Source organism: Atractosteus spatula, chromosome 11, assembly GCF_055471065.1.
Source record: "Atractosteus spatula isolate fAtrSpa1 chromosome 11, fAtrSpa1.hap1, whole genome shotgun sequence".
In the NCBI taxonomy this organism is placed as follows: domain Eukaryota; kingdom Metazoa; phylum Chordata; class Actinopteri; order Semionotiformes; family Lepisosteidae; genus Atractosteus; species Atractosteus spatula.
The window spans coordinates 22,192,755-22,208,158 of NC_142716.1; the positions used below are offsets into that span (position 1 = coordinate 22,192,755).

A 15,404-nucleotide genomic window follows, 5' to 3' on the forward strand; every position below is an offset into this window, starting at 1 on the left:
TTGTGTTTTGCAATGAAGGCTTTGTGTTGAAATGAAGTGCTTTTTGTTTCTATAATATTGGAGCCTTCTCCGACTGCAAAGCCTGGGACAGGAATCACGCTTTCAAAATACAGAGGTCATAGTCCAGCAGCGTCAGCAGGTCTCTGATACAGTAGTCTATCACAGGCCACAAGGCTGGAAGACACTCTGGACAGGATGCCAGCCCATAGCAGGGTGCACACACATACACAATACAGTGAGACACCAACAAATCTGGCTAAGTGGGGGAAAATTTGAAAGTGGTGGTAAATCAGAGCACCCAGAGAATACCCATATGAATGCGGGGAGAACATGCAAACTGCACACATAAAGAATCTGAGTCTGCAATGACTCAAGAGCTGTGAGGCAGCAGAGAAACACACTGTAACACTGTACAATTCTTGACCAGATTTATTTCTCAAAATGGTTCAGTGAGTTTGTCACACTTAAAAAATAAAGCGTGGTGTATATAACATTGCCAATATAGTATATGCTGTCAGACACTAGTGCAGAATAGTTGTTTGAAGAGCCAATACTGAGCAATGGAGACGAGAGAAAGTGAGGAAAAGCAGCACTCCTCCCTCCCATCTGACTCACCTGCCCTTTTCAGGCTGTTTTTTTAGTTAAGAAGATAAAGCTTAGTTTTTATTGACACTTCAACATTGTCCTACTCACACAGTAAGCAGACTATTCAGAGAACCAAGCACAGATTTGGGTCTGAACCAGTCTTGGAATTACAGCGTAAAGGGTGTAGGCTGTATGGGAGAGTGAGATTAGCTGACGGCATCTGGTATAAGCAGTCCAGTTACAAGAGTCTCTTCGCCAGCAGGAAGCCAGCAAGCCCTCCTCCAGTCATCCCAACGAGCAGACTCCCAGCTACAGCGCCTGGAAGCGGAGACGACTGGCTCCCAGTCTGCTCTTCTGGTTCTGTGAGAAAAAGTGTATCTCAGCTCATCCTGTGCTCAGACTGAAATCTTTCTTTACAGAACCCCGGCACCTCCTACAACACATTAAAACTATAGTGTCCTTCATGGACACACTGTGCATTTCACTAATGAGAACTTTCAGCCTGAGAAAAGCCCAGTTTTTCCATGATGCTGAGCCGTTGTCAGGGTTTAAACCGAGTTCTGCATGACCATACAAGGGTGCTAGAGTTTGTGCTTAATTGGTGTAAGGTGTGCCCATTTATAAAGGGACATTTACTAATTGTATGCATTGTAGCTGAAAAAAACATTACGTACGCCCTGTCAAAGGATCAAACTGTCTCAGTGGCTGGGTGGAGGTCAGGAGACATTTCTAGCACATTCCCTAGCCAGAGCCATTCCCGGGTCTCAATTCTATTGACTACGGCTGGAACAGCTGGAATGCACAGTTCAATCCCATGAGATATTACTCTTATGGGTCTGGAATGTTATATGTCAAAATCTCCTCCTTTAAGCTGTTACTGCTGCTTACAGGGTCTCAACAAGAAAATGAGTCATTGTGGGTTAAGATTTCACTGGTGAGTCTTTACTGACAGCACATTGCCAAACCTAAACAGTGAAGTCTTCATGAAGAAAAGATTTTCACTTAGACATGTGTTGGTATATTCTGTATGTTACGTCATGGGCCTGAAGTATCTGTAGTCAAACAAAACTCCCAAGTACAATGTATATCACATTAAAATGTATGTTTAGCTGCTCTTCTGATCAAAAGTAAATATGTTTTATTGACTATAATGACATCTAAATCTGTTTCATGATATTTTCAAAGTATTTCAAAGTTTCTGAGCACTGCAGCATGAAAAATAATCTTTCAGAATATTCTCCTTTGCACAAAAATGAGGATATGGAATAAGATTTTAAACCAATAAACATTGAGTTAAGAAAGTGCTTCAGGCATTGACTGTACAGTATGTCCCCTCTCTTAGCAAACAAAGGCTTTAGAAAATGAAATTCCCCAAAACAAAGGAACAGTGAGCAAGGAAACACATGGTTCTGTGCCTCCAAGAAGGTTTTAAAAGAACTGCATTGCAATTATTCATAGTCCTGACATTAAAAAAGTAGAGTAATTGTTTAATTTTCCCATGTTATGACTAAGGTACAAATTGTAAACTGTGAAAAGTGGAATAAGGCATTTCTTCTTCTGATGAACTAGAGTTCTGCACCACATGTACCAAAGTCTTACCTTTAAGGATGGCATTAAAGTAAACCCTCTCAGTTCTACCACGCTGGTGCACGACTTCACATTCATAAATCCCCTCATGATGTTTCTGGAAGCTATTTATAATTAAATAACTGTTGTTCTGAGTCACATCCTTGGGCACAGCCTGTGCAGGGATCTTCTTCCACTTGTACTGCTGGACTGCAGGATAACTGTCTGTTACACAGGTCAAATTCAATAACTCTCTGGTTCGAATGCTTGTTTCTGAGGCATGTATGGAAGTGTTCCTGGGACCATCTGCAGAAGGAGAAAGAGAGATGAAACATGCAACTGGAGTACCACACATCCATAGCGGGGCTTTAACACTATGACACTGAATACAAGTGTCTTTGTATTCACAATCGCCTTTGAATGTAATTCAAATTATCACCTTTTTGTAAACTTTCTGGTTTTGACAGGATGTGGCTGTTTAAAGGGAAATAGCAACTCTATTTTTACATTTGGGGTTATAAAAAATCGGCACTGATTAATGCATTTCAAACCACAAAGAAAGTACAAAGTACACATTAACCTGTAAAACCTTCAATTTACATCACAAAACAGATGAAATGTCCAGGTACTGTATGCTAAGCGCCATATTGCCATCATCATCTGTGATTCAGAACGAGGAAACAAATCTTCTGGTGACATGAAGCAGTCCTATTACATTGTTAACAAGCACACTTGTGAATACACTTTTAATCCAATTGAAATATTTTTTTATCAGGCACTGATATCACCCTCTCACTGTGTTCACTTCTCATTGGTTGCTTTTTAATAAGCAAAATGATTGGAAAGGCACCAGGTTTGAGCACAAGTTTTGGTTCAGTATCTGAAATTAATATATATTTCATATTAAGAACTGTCAGGCTTATTATGTAAACTCCATGCAGAGAAAAGTTCAATACACGTCCAATCTCAAATTGACAATATTTGAAAATCAATCTACTGTATAACTGTTGAAATAAAGCACATTCTTTAGACTAAGCTAATTTTGCTACTGTATTAATTTATATATAATCTTATAAAACCGACACATACAGAGTTACATGTTTTTAGCTATTTTATCTAGACTGCTGATTTGAATGAGAGCAATTTAATTGAATATATCATATCAACTTCAATACAGTTTTGCCAACAAATGCTACTTAGTAACTCTACATGCAGATCACATTGAAACATTTCTGATTTGAAACATCTGCTGCATAACCTGTAATTCGCTCGTACATTGTGCTGAATCTCGAGAAATTTGTTGATGAGACCCACATCAGTGTCTATGTTTGTTTTCCATCTCTTGGCTAGTTGAATATCTCTTGGAAAAGGAAACTGACTTTCTGCCGATTTGAACCTCTGTTATGAGTTGGACCTATGTGTTGCGCTAAATGCTTGACACTGAGGCATTGTTTAAAACATATATTTTTGAGAAAGCCAAAAAAGGATTAACATTGTTTGGAGACCAATTTCACTGTTTGCTTACAGGTACTAGTGAGCAGGAAGGGCCATTTTACATCACAATTTGTGTCAATGTGCGCTCTCGCCCACTGAGTCCAGTGGTTTGCAACATGGCAAGGCAACAATACAGTACTTTTACAAATTTAATGCTTTTGTGCTTAATTTGTAAAATTATGTTATTCTGTCGATGGATTTATTTTGTTGTCTGAAAAACTGGGACTGCAGTTCCCCTTTAAAACTGAGTGAAATCATCTATAGATGATGCATCCCAGCTTTGAGACCCAACATTTTCAGAACAAAGGAGCAAAGTGAGAATGTCAAAGAGGCTTCACCATGACTGGCTGTGCAGTGTAATACCTGATATCTCTGAGGCATAGCACCTGTTCCACCTGCCAGAGAGTGTTTGGATCTTTTAGAATCCTTATGAATCTCCATTGGGTAAATGAAAGCCATTCATCCTTGACTATGAGGAACAGCCAATGAGTGTCAACTACTGTCATAAAAGCTTGGTCAATAACTCCAACCACAAACTGTGCTTCTTAGTAATTGTTTAGGTGATTTTGTATCAATAAGTGGACATTTCATAAAATTGTAACTATTTTATGGAGTTTAAGATGCAAGTTTAAAAGTTTATTTTAAAATATTCCAGGACTATGAGAACTAACTACAGGTATGTGTCTTGCATTGTAATGCTATCTCATCTTATTCATTTAGTCTACTAAGCCATCTTGCTTCAAAGTTTCTGGGGTAATTGGACCAGATGATCACCCTACTGTGAAGGTTTACATGTCTTTCAGTCTCTCTTGTACAGTGACAATTTTCCATTTTCCAAACAGCAAACCTATGGGTGGCACAATGGTGCAGTGGTTAGCATTGCTGTCTTGCAGCTCAGGGGCCCTGGGTTAAATTCCCAGGGTGCTACTTTTGTGGAGTTTGTATTTTCATGCAGGTTTCCTCCGGGTGCTCCAGTATCCTACCACAGTCCAGTGAAATGCTGTTAGGTTAATTGGTTTCTAGGAAAATAAACCCTGGTATGAGTGTGTGTGTGAATGTATCTGAGTGTGCCCCGTGATGGAATGTTGTCCCATCCATAGTATATCCTTACAGCCTTATGCCCGTTGGTTGCTGGGATAGGCTCGGGTTCCCCCATAATTGTATATTGGATAAAGCTGTTTGAAAATGGATGGATGGAGTAAACTTACACTCCACTTCCAAAGAAATCTGTTTTCTGTTTTGTCCCATGGTGTTATTAGCAATGCATTCATACAAGCCACTGTTTTCTGGGGAAAGCAGGCCAGTCACTGTGCCATTGGAGTGCCTCTGCAGGTTTGAAGGCCAGGGTAGGTTGATCCTGTTCCAGCTGATGTCAGGAGACAGATGCCCTTCGCTGGAGCATTTCATAAACACTTCTTGACCCTCCAATAGGGGAGCAGACACATTAATCTGCACATTTGAAGGTGCCTCTGAAACTTCAGAACAGACATTACAGAAATTACTTCAGTTGCTATTGATGATGTGATGATGATAGGCAAAAAAACGATTGAACTAAGTTCAATTGCATTCTGATCTGCAGAAAGACGTTAACTGTGATGCTTAAGTAAATAATTTGTTCATCAATTATTTTAATTAAGATTAAAACCCTTGAGAGCTGGCATTGTAGTGCCTGGCAGAACAAATTAGTGACTGGAAATTTTAGGTAGCTACTTCAGGAAATGGAGTACACCTAGAGAAGTTTCTCCCGTGAAATTGGGCATAACTTCCTGGAAGAGATTTCTTTGCATTTAAAATAGCAATAAAAAACAGCCTTTAGCAATTGGCATTATGAAATACTTGCACTCGTCAAACCTTTTCATTGTGATTAATGTACACAATAGCCTGTCTGAATCAAGTGTGAAGACCTTTGGAGTTATTTTTAAATTCTAGGCAGCCAGTTAAGTCTATTTTCAACCAGATGGAGGAGTCTAGAACCCTTCACCTGTACAACACTGTTCATCGTTTCTCTTGCCTACCTCCCTCCACAAATAGATCTGTTCTAGGGTAATCTCTCGTCTCCTCCTGTTGGACACACTCAGAAAACTCTTTTCAAGTTGTAATGAGTTGAGGACACAGCAGAGGTCCTGTCCACTCACTCAAGACACTAGATGTTAACCCACATCTTGGCTTTCAGTTAAGGTTGATTTTAACATTTTCTGTTTGGCACATAATGTCTTCACAATCTAGAGCCCTCTTATCTGTCAGAGTAGTTAGTCACTTCTGCTCACACTGCCTTAGTTCCAGGAGATGTCTGGACTTGTATTTGTAAATCATTAAGCTCCTTTTGTAGTGTATGTGCACAACATTTATGGAACTCACTACCTTCTGACATCAGATGTGCTCCTTTTCTAACTTTTTTAAGATCTAAGTTAGAAACATACTTTTAAGCAGACCTTTATTGAATGTTTTGAATGCACTGTTGTATTGTTTTAGTACTGTCACTGTAATAACTGCTCTGTGTTGATCATTCCAAGATGTTTCCTTTCTCACTTTGTGAAATGCGTGGAGAATGTCTTTCCATCATGAATCTTGCTTTCTAAATAAAAATGAGACTAAAAAGGGGACTGTCATGTTCAGGAAAAGATTGGCCTGAGTGAGCATATAGGAGTAGGGTGGCAATAACAGGGTCCATGAAAACCCTTTTCTTATTTTCCCAAAATGCCAGCTTTTCAATACATTCTGTGATGACTCTTTAAAAATACAGCTGGCCTGAATAGAAGAGCACTTTTTTGTTTCACCTGCAATCTTTACAGACATGTGAAAGATTTCTGGTTTGGGTCGCATGGCTCAGGGACATTTGCACATGAAAACTATTACTATGCAGATGTAAATCAAGGTTTATTAATATGTTACTAAATAAAACAAAGACATTGTCAAAATACATGGTCTACAGGACATTCAGCACAACATTCTACCACCATAAACCCAACTGCCCAAACTCTCCCTGGTCTACTTACACCAGCCTTTATTTAACCAAAAAACACACTAATTAAACCCATGTGAGTAGTGCATTTTTATTATTCAATTATACAATTAGTGAGAGTACACCCAAATGAACTTTGAGGCCCTGTTTGGTGGCTGACCCATGAAAATTACAGCCCTTCCTTGGGACAACCTGGCACAACAACCACAAAAAAAAAACATTTTCACACAAAAAACAATTCTTCCAATTGTTTCCATCTTTGATTTGAAAACAATTAGTGTTTCTGTGTTTGTTATTTGTAACAACAGACGTGTCTACATACTCATTGTATTTGCTTTATGTGCCATGGTGCTAATGGGTTAATAAATTCTCAGTCCAAACACTCGGATTTCCCTGAATGCCTGCTATTTGCAAACTGAGAATTCATCTTTTATGTAGAATTTATTAAAATCCTTCTGAAAATCTAAATATACCATCTCATATGCCTAATGTGAATTCATTACTGCTGTTACTTGTCCAGAAAACTCAGAAGTATTAATTTTTTTTTTGTATTAAGTACAGCCAGAATAACACACTTATTTCAGAGCATTTTGTCACTGACAGACAACTGATATGATTTTGCTATGTTGACAACAGCTGGATAGGGAGGAAATGGGACAACGCTGTTAGTGTACATGCCTCAGGAGTGTCAATAGAGTGATACTCACAGTTTAGTTTCTGAGATTGTTCTGTACTGAAATTGCAATCAGTCCTTCTTGCAATGCAGATGAACTTTTTTCCTTGATCTTCCCTTCTCAGACTCAAAGTATGTATCACAGACATGTGGTCTAAAGTGTCTAGTGTTTCGTTTCTCAGAAGCTTGTTTCCAAGGTACAGTTCAACATTTACAAATCCATCAGGATAAACGTTACTCACGTGACACGTAACATTAATTGTGTCATTTCCATTCAGATTAGACTGCGTTATTTCAGGGATACCAAGTGCTGTTCCCAAAGGAGAGAGAAAACACAAACTTTTCAATTGATTATTCACCGAAACTGTCACATCTTACAAAACTTGCTGGTTTACTTACATGCATATGAAAGCTAAGCAACATAAGAAGAAGAACATAGAAAAGATAACAAATGAAATGTTAATTTAGAACTTTGAGACGAACAAAAAAACAGATAGTTTTCCTCCTCATTCTTCAGAATGAAGCATCACACTCATAGACATCCTATCTACATTTCCTTTCAAACCTTGTCGCATTTTACGACACTCTGATAATTGTCACAAAAGGGTCAAAGTTTACAAAAAAACTAATAAAATACAAAAAGTATATTTTGGGGTCCTGCAGTAAGGGGGTGAGAATGTAGAGGCAGTGAAGAGCCAGCTGTACTACGGTTTTCACTTTGTCAATAGACGACAACACTGCACTTAACATACACCTAAATTCCAAAACTGCCTCCTCAGTTGAGGATTCCTACAATGATCCTGCTGTTCTAATCCTCTCAAAAACATGAGAAGTTCAGTACTCCTGAACCTCTGGCTATAACATGATCCTCAGACTTTGGCCAGATGGTATTGGTAAAAAAAAACACTCCACAGAAGAACAACAAAGAAGATCACAGAACTAAAAATGCTGTCCTAGTGTACACAACACAACTGACAAAAAATAATAATGTAATCTAGAGCAGGGCAAAACTTGGCCTATCTGATGTTTGAGAGTGGTAGGTACATGGAGCATATTGACCAATGTGAATGGAACCTTTTACCAACAGCACAATGGATGGTAGAGAGATTAATGTATATCAAGCGGACCGGTCTCCTCTCATTCAGGTTTCCTTTCAAGCTTTGTCACACTTACATTTAATTGTAAAAAATGTTGCTATTCCAAGATCTGAAATACTTACAGAAAACATGAAGTTTGACTTGGCTCTTCTCTGTTTTACCACCACATGTAACTTCACACCTGTATAAGCCTTCATCAGAAGTTTTCAAATCTGGAAAAGTGAACATGCTGTTCCTGCTGGATCTGGAGTTATCATCAGTACTTTCAGCTTTGTACCAGGTGTACTGCACCGCAGGACATGGCTCATGAAAGTTACAGGTCAGGGTGAATGAAGTGCCGAGTTTTACCCAGAGTGGGTTGTCTGCTGGAGTAATCTGGATGACAGCCCTGTTCTGGTAACCGGCTAGTGAAAGCAAAGAACCTGTTACAAAAATACTAAAAGAACTTCTCTGAGGAACTGCATGACCTGCTTAGACACAATTTGAGATATTATCCAGTGCAAAACAAGAAAAGCTGCTACACAATGCAAAATGCTAGACATATTTTATTGTAGACAAAAAAACAGATGATTTGGACCTTATCTGAACACTACATTGAGAAAACAGCTGCATGGACTACTTATATACACTAGCAAATGCACCTAATTAATTGCTAACCTGTATTCTCTAAGTACATCCATTGGTAATGACACTTCTAATCAGTCTATTCACATTAAAAATGTTAATAGTCCTTTCCTGACTATATAGAGATATACACTGTATAAACACTGTGTTTTCTTTTTTCTTTTTTCAGCATGGAAGAAACCCATTACTTGTTCCTACACTGTATAAGTTAACCAAAAAGAACAAATTCCTTCAAAACCAGGGGATACTTCAAATCTCTCACAGACATTACATCAAAAGAAATATTCCTATTCAAATTCCTTACAATACTCTTACTCCAACACTACTGATCCAATTTAATAAAAACTCAATGTGATCATATCATGATGTTGATTTGAAACAAAACTATAAATGTGCGGTCTCTGATGTTTTGTACAAACAAAAAATGATATTCGCGAATCCTGTTGTAGCTTTTGAATTGAAATTGCTTTAAACTATGTTTTAATCGTATCAAATTACACTGAGTTACAGTTACCACATCTGTAATTGCAGTTAGTCAAAGGACTTGATCTTGTTTGTTTAAAATCATTTGTTTATAATAAAATTGCGTGAACTATTTTATTCTTTAAATTACAAATATGTTTAATCATCACGAGAAGTCCTTCAACCGAAGACATACTGTATAATTCTTGGCGTAAAACCGTCGGTGTGATTTCAATGATATGGTACAGAAAAAACCTTCCGTAGATATGCATATGATCCCAATAGTTTTTGCGCTTTTAGTAAGACAAGTGGAATGTTTACCTGAGCTTTGGAGGATAAAACACAGTCCTAGAACAGCGAGATGCTCTAGATCCATCTTTAAATTGCCTTTTGATGGAAAAAACACCCCCTTTGCAATGCTTACGGAAGAAGACTACTCAATAATAATTCAGAACGACTAAAATGCTTTCGGTGGACAGGAAACTCCCAGTGTACACCGTACCCTTCCTGTTATTACGGTCCAAGTTGCATAATGAGTAAAAGTATGATCATCGCGAATCCTAGTTAAGTCCCAGAACAGAGGCCATGACTTCGGCGAAAATAAGTGACCTCGAAAGTAATACTACAGCATAAATACAAAAGTACTTTAAATACACCAGCTTCAAATCAGTTCGAATTTTACTATGATTTGCAGGTATCCAATCACAATATAAAATATTTTCCACCTGTGTTCTCTGGTTCTTTTTGCACGGTTCCTACAGTTCCTTCTGAAGAAATCCCGTGGGTGTCTATGTCAGTGACTTTGAGGATTCTGAATTCTTGTATCATGTCCCCTCTTTTTCTGCTCTGTTACAGGCCGAAAAGGTTCAGCTCCTTCAGCCTGTTGGTGTAAAACACTCTTTGAAGCCCCAGAATGATTTTGGCTGCTGTTGTGTGGACTGATTCCACAGTAGCAATATATTTTCTATAACGTGTAAAATTGTATATAGTATTCTAAATGAGGTCTTACTAGTGTGATATAAAGTTTTAACTTAACATCCTTTTATATAAATTGTATACTTATAACTATAATGTATTTTATATATTTGTGCTAATTGTATTGTTTCCCCACATTGTCTGGAAGGTGCACAGTAAATTGTGTGTCAACAAAAATAATTAAGACTCTTTCATTAACAGCTTCTTCAGAGTCACTATTTCACATTTCATATCTATAGTTTTTATTTTTGCAGGTAATTCTTTTCATGAATCTACATTGAACTGTCATTACCTGCAAGGTGTTTTCCCAGTCTTGAATTAGATCTATTTTTTGTGAATTCTCTCAATTCACTTTCACCTTTAACTGGAATTGTAAACAACATGGAGATCTGGAGACCTTCTGTTACTGGGACATCTGATAGGGTTCCCAGCCCTCTGCGTGTATCCAGCATAAAAACATCTGGAAAACCTTGTCTAACAAATCAAATTCATTTATTAAAGCTGCTAAAACTCTAGTAAAAGTTATTCAAAGTAATGGGACAAAAGCAAATCTTACTCAAATGCTGGTAAGTGTGGCAGCAACCCTGTTCTAAACTACAACATAACAGCTTCACTGGCATCATACTTCAAGTGCAACTGTGAAACAGATGGAAGAACTGGATTGGAGATGCCGGGCTCTGTTTCACTGATGAGATGGTGTTCTTTAGAACATCTGCTGTTCCTTTCATTCTCCACACATTAACCCTCTCATTATTTTGATAAATGTGTATCTTGGCCTTATTTGTCCATAAAGCTTTGTTCATTCCAGCATCCAGCAATACACTTAGGAGGGTCACTTACAGGATAATAGTGGGATTGCATGATCAAGATCCCTAAATGAATAACACAGACCCAAAATAACATGTTAAATGCCCACTTATATCTAACCAGAAACTTTTTCAAACCATTAAAAGCACAGAAGGATGGAGGAGGTGGGTTTGAATAGATTAAGGATGCCGTTGGTTTGCTGAACAGTGTGAAAATCCTCTTTAAAGGATCATTTATTCCTTCTGTTGATTATCTACATGTGTATCAGGGACCTCAAACAGACACTGTCACACAGTGACAGGTAATGCACGATTTTTTGAGGAGCACGGACTCGACTTCTGTCACCTTGCTTTGCAGGAATGTTATGGTCATCTTCCCTCCTCTAGAGGACGCGTCTACCTTCTTTGGTATTGATTTTAGTTTCATTATCCCCAGCTGCGTCTTGTTTCTTTTGTGTTATTTAAACCGGGTGTCTCTGTAGTTCTGGGCTCAGCATTGGAAGATGGATGTCCAAAGGCCTGTCGATCACCAGGCCTGGAGTAGCCTGAGGGCATAGGCCTTCACCACGGTGTCCTGAACTACTGAGTCCGGGGCTCGGAGCGCCTGGTCCCGTTAAGGTTTTATTTCTCTGTGTTCTTGGTCTTGGTTCCCCTTTTTAACTGTCTTCATCCCGGAAGGATCTCCCTTTTCATGGAATATGGACTGTATCCTGACAACCCTTTTAGACCTCCCTGAACTTGGTTGCTTTTGCTTTTCACCGTGCACCGGATCACTACCGTCACCGTCTCCTGTCTGTCAACTCGTCCTAACCCTGCTGTTTCTTCCCCGATGTCCGTCTCCAGATTTTACCGTCACGCATGGGGTCTTTACTACACACTTCACGGGAGTCTGACCCGGCTCCTTTGACAAGGACGTAGTGCAAGAATGCCCAGTTCAATCCCACAAACCACAACCTCAATTAGATTGTGCTGGATGAATGAGACTAAGATGAAAATGTTTCAGAACCTTGTGGAATACTTGTAACATACTGTACATCCTGTACAAACTTCTTGCTTTGAAAGCCTGATCACATTATTTGTGGAAGTTCCTAGCATTTTTGTCAATGAATGCTTATCTTTACATACTGTAGGAGCACACATCTTTGTGTGTCCTGGTATTGTGTAGCCTCCATCATTTTCATCTTAGTTTATTTTAATTGTATTGTATTTTCATTGTTTTTTTTCCCAGGTGTGGCAAATCATTCCTGGGAGAGCTGCGTTATGAATTATTATAGGACAATGGGTTTGCTGGCTTTGGTCAGACAGCTTTTGATCACACAACAAATATTACATTTAGTGTGTGTCATGCATGGTGTGTGGTGGGGGCAGAGAGTGTGTCTGTTTTCAGTTGTCTGTTTTCAGCATGGGGGACAGCTCATTTTGTTCATTAAAAATAATAGTCTAATGTTCTTGGCACAGTCAGGCAGGTGTCAGTGTCTTGCTGGGGGAACAGACATGGTGTGCAGATGTTAGACTTCCCACACAACCCAAGTCCAGTCAGATAATCGCAATTCTGGCCTAGGCAAAGGGCATCAATACAAATTCACCCTCATTAATGTTATTACAGTGCTTTCTTGTCCCAGAGTCAAGAGGTATTCTTAAGGCATGCTTGGGAATATGTTGGTCCATGCATAATCTCTTTAATTTGCCATCAAATTTAAGAAATAGCATGATGAAAAGAGATCTGGCCACACAATATGATACAATGTTAACTATACTACAGTTTGCTAAACTTTATTGAATAATGAACGAAATAAACAATTATGTATGATTAGAAGAACTACCAATGGTCACATTTTGACAAAAAAATTGCACTATATTGAATTTATTCTATATTTTATTTTTATGAAATATCATGGATTTGTGAGCAGCAATGTGGCAGAGTGATTAGCATTACTTTTTCACAGCACTGGGGCCCTGGGTTCAAACCCTGGTATCTTCTCAGATAGAGTGTTCACATGGGACTTTGCTGGATGCAACTGTTTCTTCCCACAGCACAAAGACATGCTGCTACTGTAGGTTTATTGGCTTATGAGAAGAATGATTGTGTGCGTCTTTGTGTCTGTATGTGCCCTACGATGGACTGAGGTGCGGGCCAGGCCGTATCTCGCCTTGCGCCTGTTGCTTGCTGGAACAGGCTCCGGCTCCTCCACGATTTGGATAAAGTTGTTAGAAAATAGATTGATCATTAATTTGTGCTGCAATGTGAATTCCACGTTATCCTTTCTTTCGCCAGTTCAGTTCCACATTTGACTAGAATTAAGACCTACAGTAGCTGCTCGTATTGCAGGTTCCGACTTTGTTTCTAAGTTTCGGTAAAAACGCAATCTAACATTTATATTCGTTACACTATTTAAAAATATCTATAATAACGAAACAAAAAGAGAAATTTCGTGACTTCGTTGTACCACCATAATACGCCGTGTTTGCTTTGCTAAATAAAACAAATTGCGAGTTCAAAAGAACGTGTAACACATTTTGAAAAAAACATTGTTTACATTCATAGTTCTGCGTTATACAGTTACACAGGTAAATGTGTCATTTGATCTCCACAATGGTGCTTATAAAATAGTTTCAGTTAATTTCTCCCGAGAAGGCTGCTCTGTTGCTTTGTTTTGGAAAGGACTGAGAGACGGTGTGTATCGCCACAGGCTCAACACCCACAGTGGAACCTCTCCATACCTCCCGCCTCATCACAGACCTGAAGGACTTGCGAAACTCTTCGTTTTTCCATGTGTACAGAAACGGGTTCACAACAAAGAGAGCAGCAAAGATCATCCAGGATACCGTGTGAGCCACCTTGGGGACTGCCCCAAAGAGCCCGAGAAATAGGACCCAGAACAGGGGCTGAGTGGCGAGGACAAAGATACAACATACAGCCAGCACGTAAAAACCCAGGCGCTTGTCTTTTCGTGAGAAAGAATAAGGGAGATTGTTCACAATCTGAAAATTTAAAATGCTGACTCTTTTCACACTGATTTGCACTTTTCGAAATATTTTAAAATAACAGTAAAGAATCACAATTGTCTGTGCCAAGATAGTTAAGGCTAATGTCCCGCCAGCATATGGGTTCGAGAGCATAGATTTTCTCCTGGCGAAAGGAGCTAAAGAAACCTGTGGCGCTGCGCATCCTGGATCCGGGAACCGCGCCGCTGTGAGCCACGGCAGGAGGATGATCACCGCTGCCAGCCAGGACACCACTATCATCCATTCGGTGTTTCGTTTTTGATAGATGGACAGGTAGGTAGCTGGGACTTTTGTTATTAAGACGTACCTGTTCACAGCGATTAAAGAATGGGAAAGAAGTGAGACAGCAACCCCGAGGAAGAGAAGAGCTTCTTTGAACGTATGGTATCCCCGTGAGAGAGGGATATCTGTGGATATCAGGATCGCTTCATGTGACATCCAGAAAGCGCACACCAGGAGGTCCGCCAGGCATCCGTTCACAATGAATGCGTTGCTGGCCGTCCTCAGTTTTTTAAACGACAAGACCAGGTAAATGACCAGGAGGTTGGAAGCAGTCCCGGACAAGCACATTAAGGAATAGACTATAGCGAGGGATATTTTCGAACTGTACTCCTCTTCACATTCAAACAGTTGGTTTGATGCGTTTTTCATTTTTTTTCGGATCAGTTTATTTAAAAGAGTAAAATATAATCAACGCTCCTTCAGCGCCGGAGAGCCACGCACTTTCATCTTAACAAAATGCTGACAAGCTTTGCGATGTTGCGGAAGGAATGAGCAGACCGCAGCGCAGCTCCACCAAGGCGTCTGTTCAGTGACGACTCGAGCCAGCGAGAGAGCAATATCCATCTATTACACCTGCTGTATGCTACTATACCCGAATTCATGAATAATTCAGAGGAAAACAAATAAACCCTACTTAGCAATCAGTGAGCCTGGGGCTAAAGAATATCGTACCGTTGTCATCCATCTATTGAAAATATCAACGTAGATAAAATGCATCGCAAGGAACTGACGATGCGCTGACAGTTTATACTTTACTGAACCCCACTCTGAATTTGTTTCAGTACAAGAGATTTTCATTTTAAAACTTCACCAGAAGTAATAAAATGTAGCTGCGTTTCTTATCTATTCTACCATTCTAGAAAAATGTGACC

The 15,404-nt window shown here is 39.3% G+C and overlaps 2 protein-coding genes across 2 annotated transcripts; both read right to left on the reverse strand.

Annotated features, from left to right (window-relative positions):
* Positions 1-416: 416 nt before the first annotated feature.
* LOC148823697 (vascular cell adhesion protein 1-like) lies at positions 417-10,295 on the reverse strand. The gene is made up of 6 exons (XM_088927300.1): positions 9,785-10,295; positions 8,500-8,781; positions 7,315-7,590; positions 4,854-5,120; positions 2,185-2,457; positions 417-945 (listed from the first exon to the last, which is right to left on the reverse strand). The coding sequence occupies exons 1-6, from the start codon at positions 9,837-9,839 to the stop codon at positions 824-826; spliced, it is 1,275 nt and encodes a 424-aa protein (XP_088783426.1). The 5' UTR covers positions 9,840-10,295; the 3' UTR covers positions 417-823.
* A 3,562-nt stretch (positions 10,296-13,857) lies between these two features.
* gpr88 (G protein-coupled receptor 88) lies at positions 13,858-14,901 on the reverse strand. Its single transcript, XM_088926601.1, has one exon. The coding sequence runs from the start codon at positions 14,899-14,901 to the stop codon at positions 13,858-13,860; it is 1,044 nt and encodes a 347-aa protein (XP_088782727.1).
* Between the last annotated feature and the right edge of the window lie 503 nt (positions 14,902-15,404).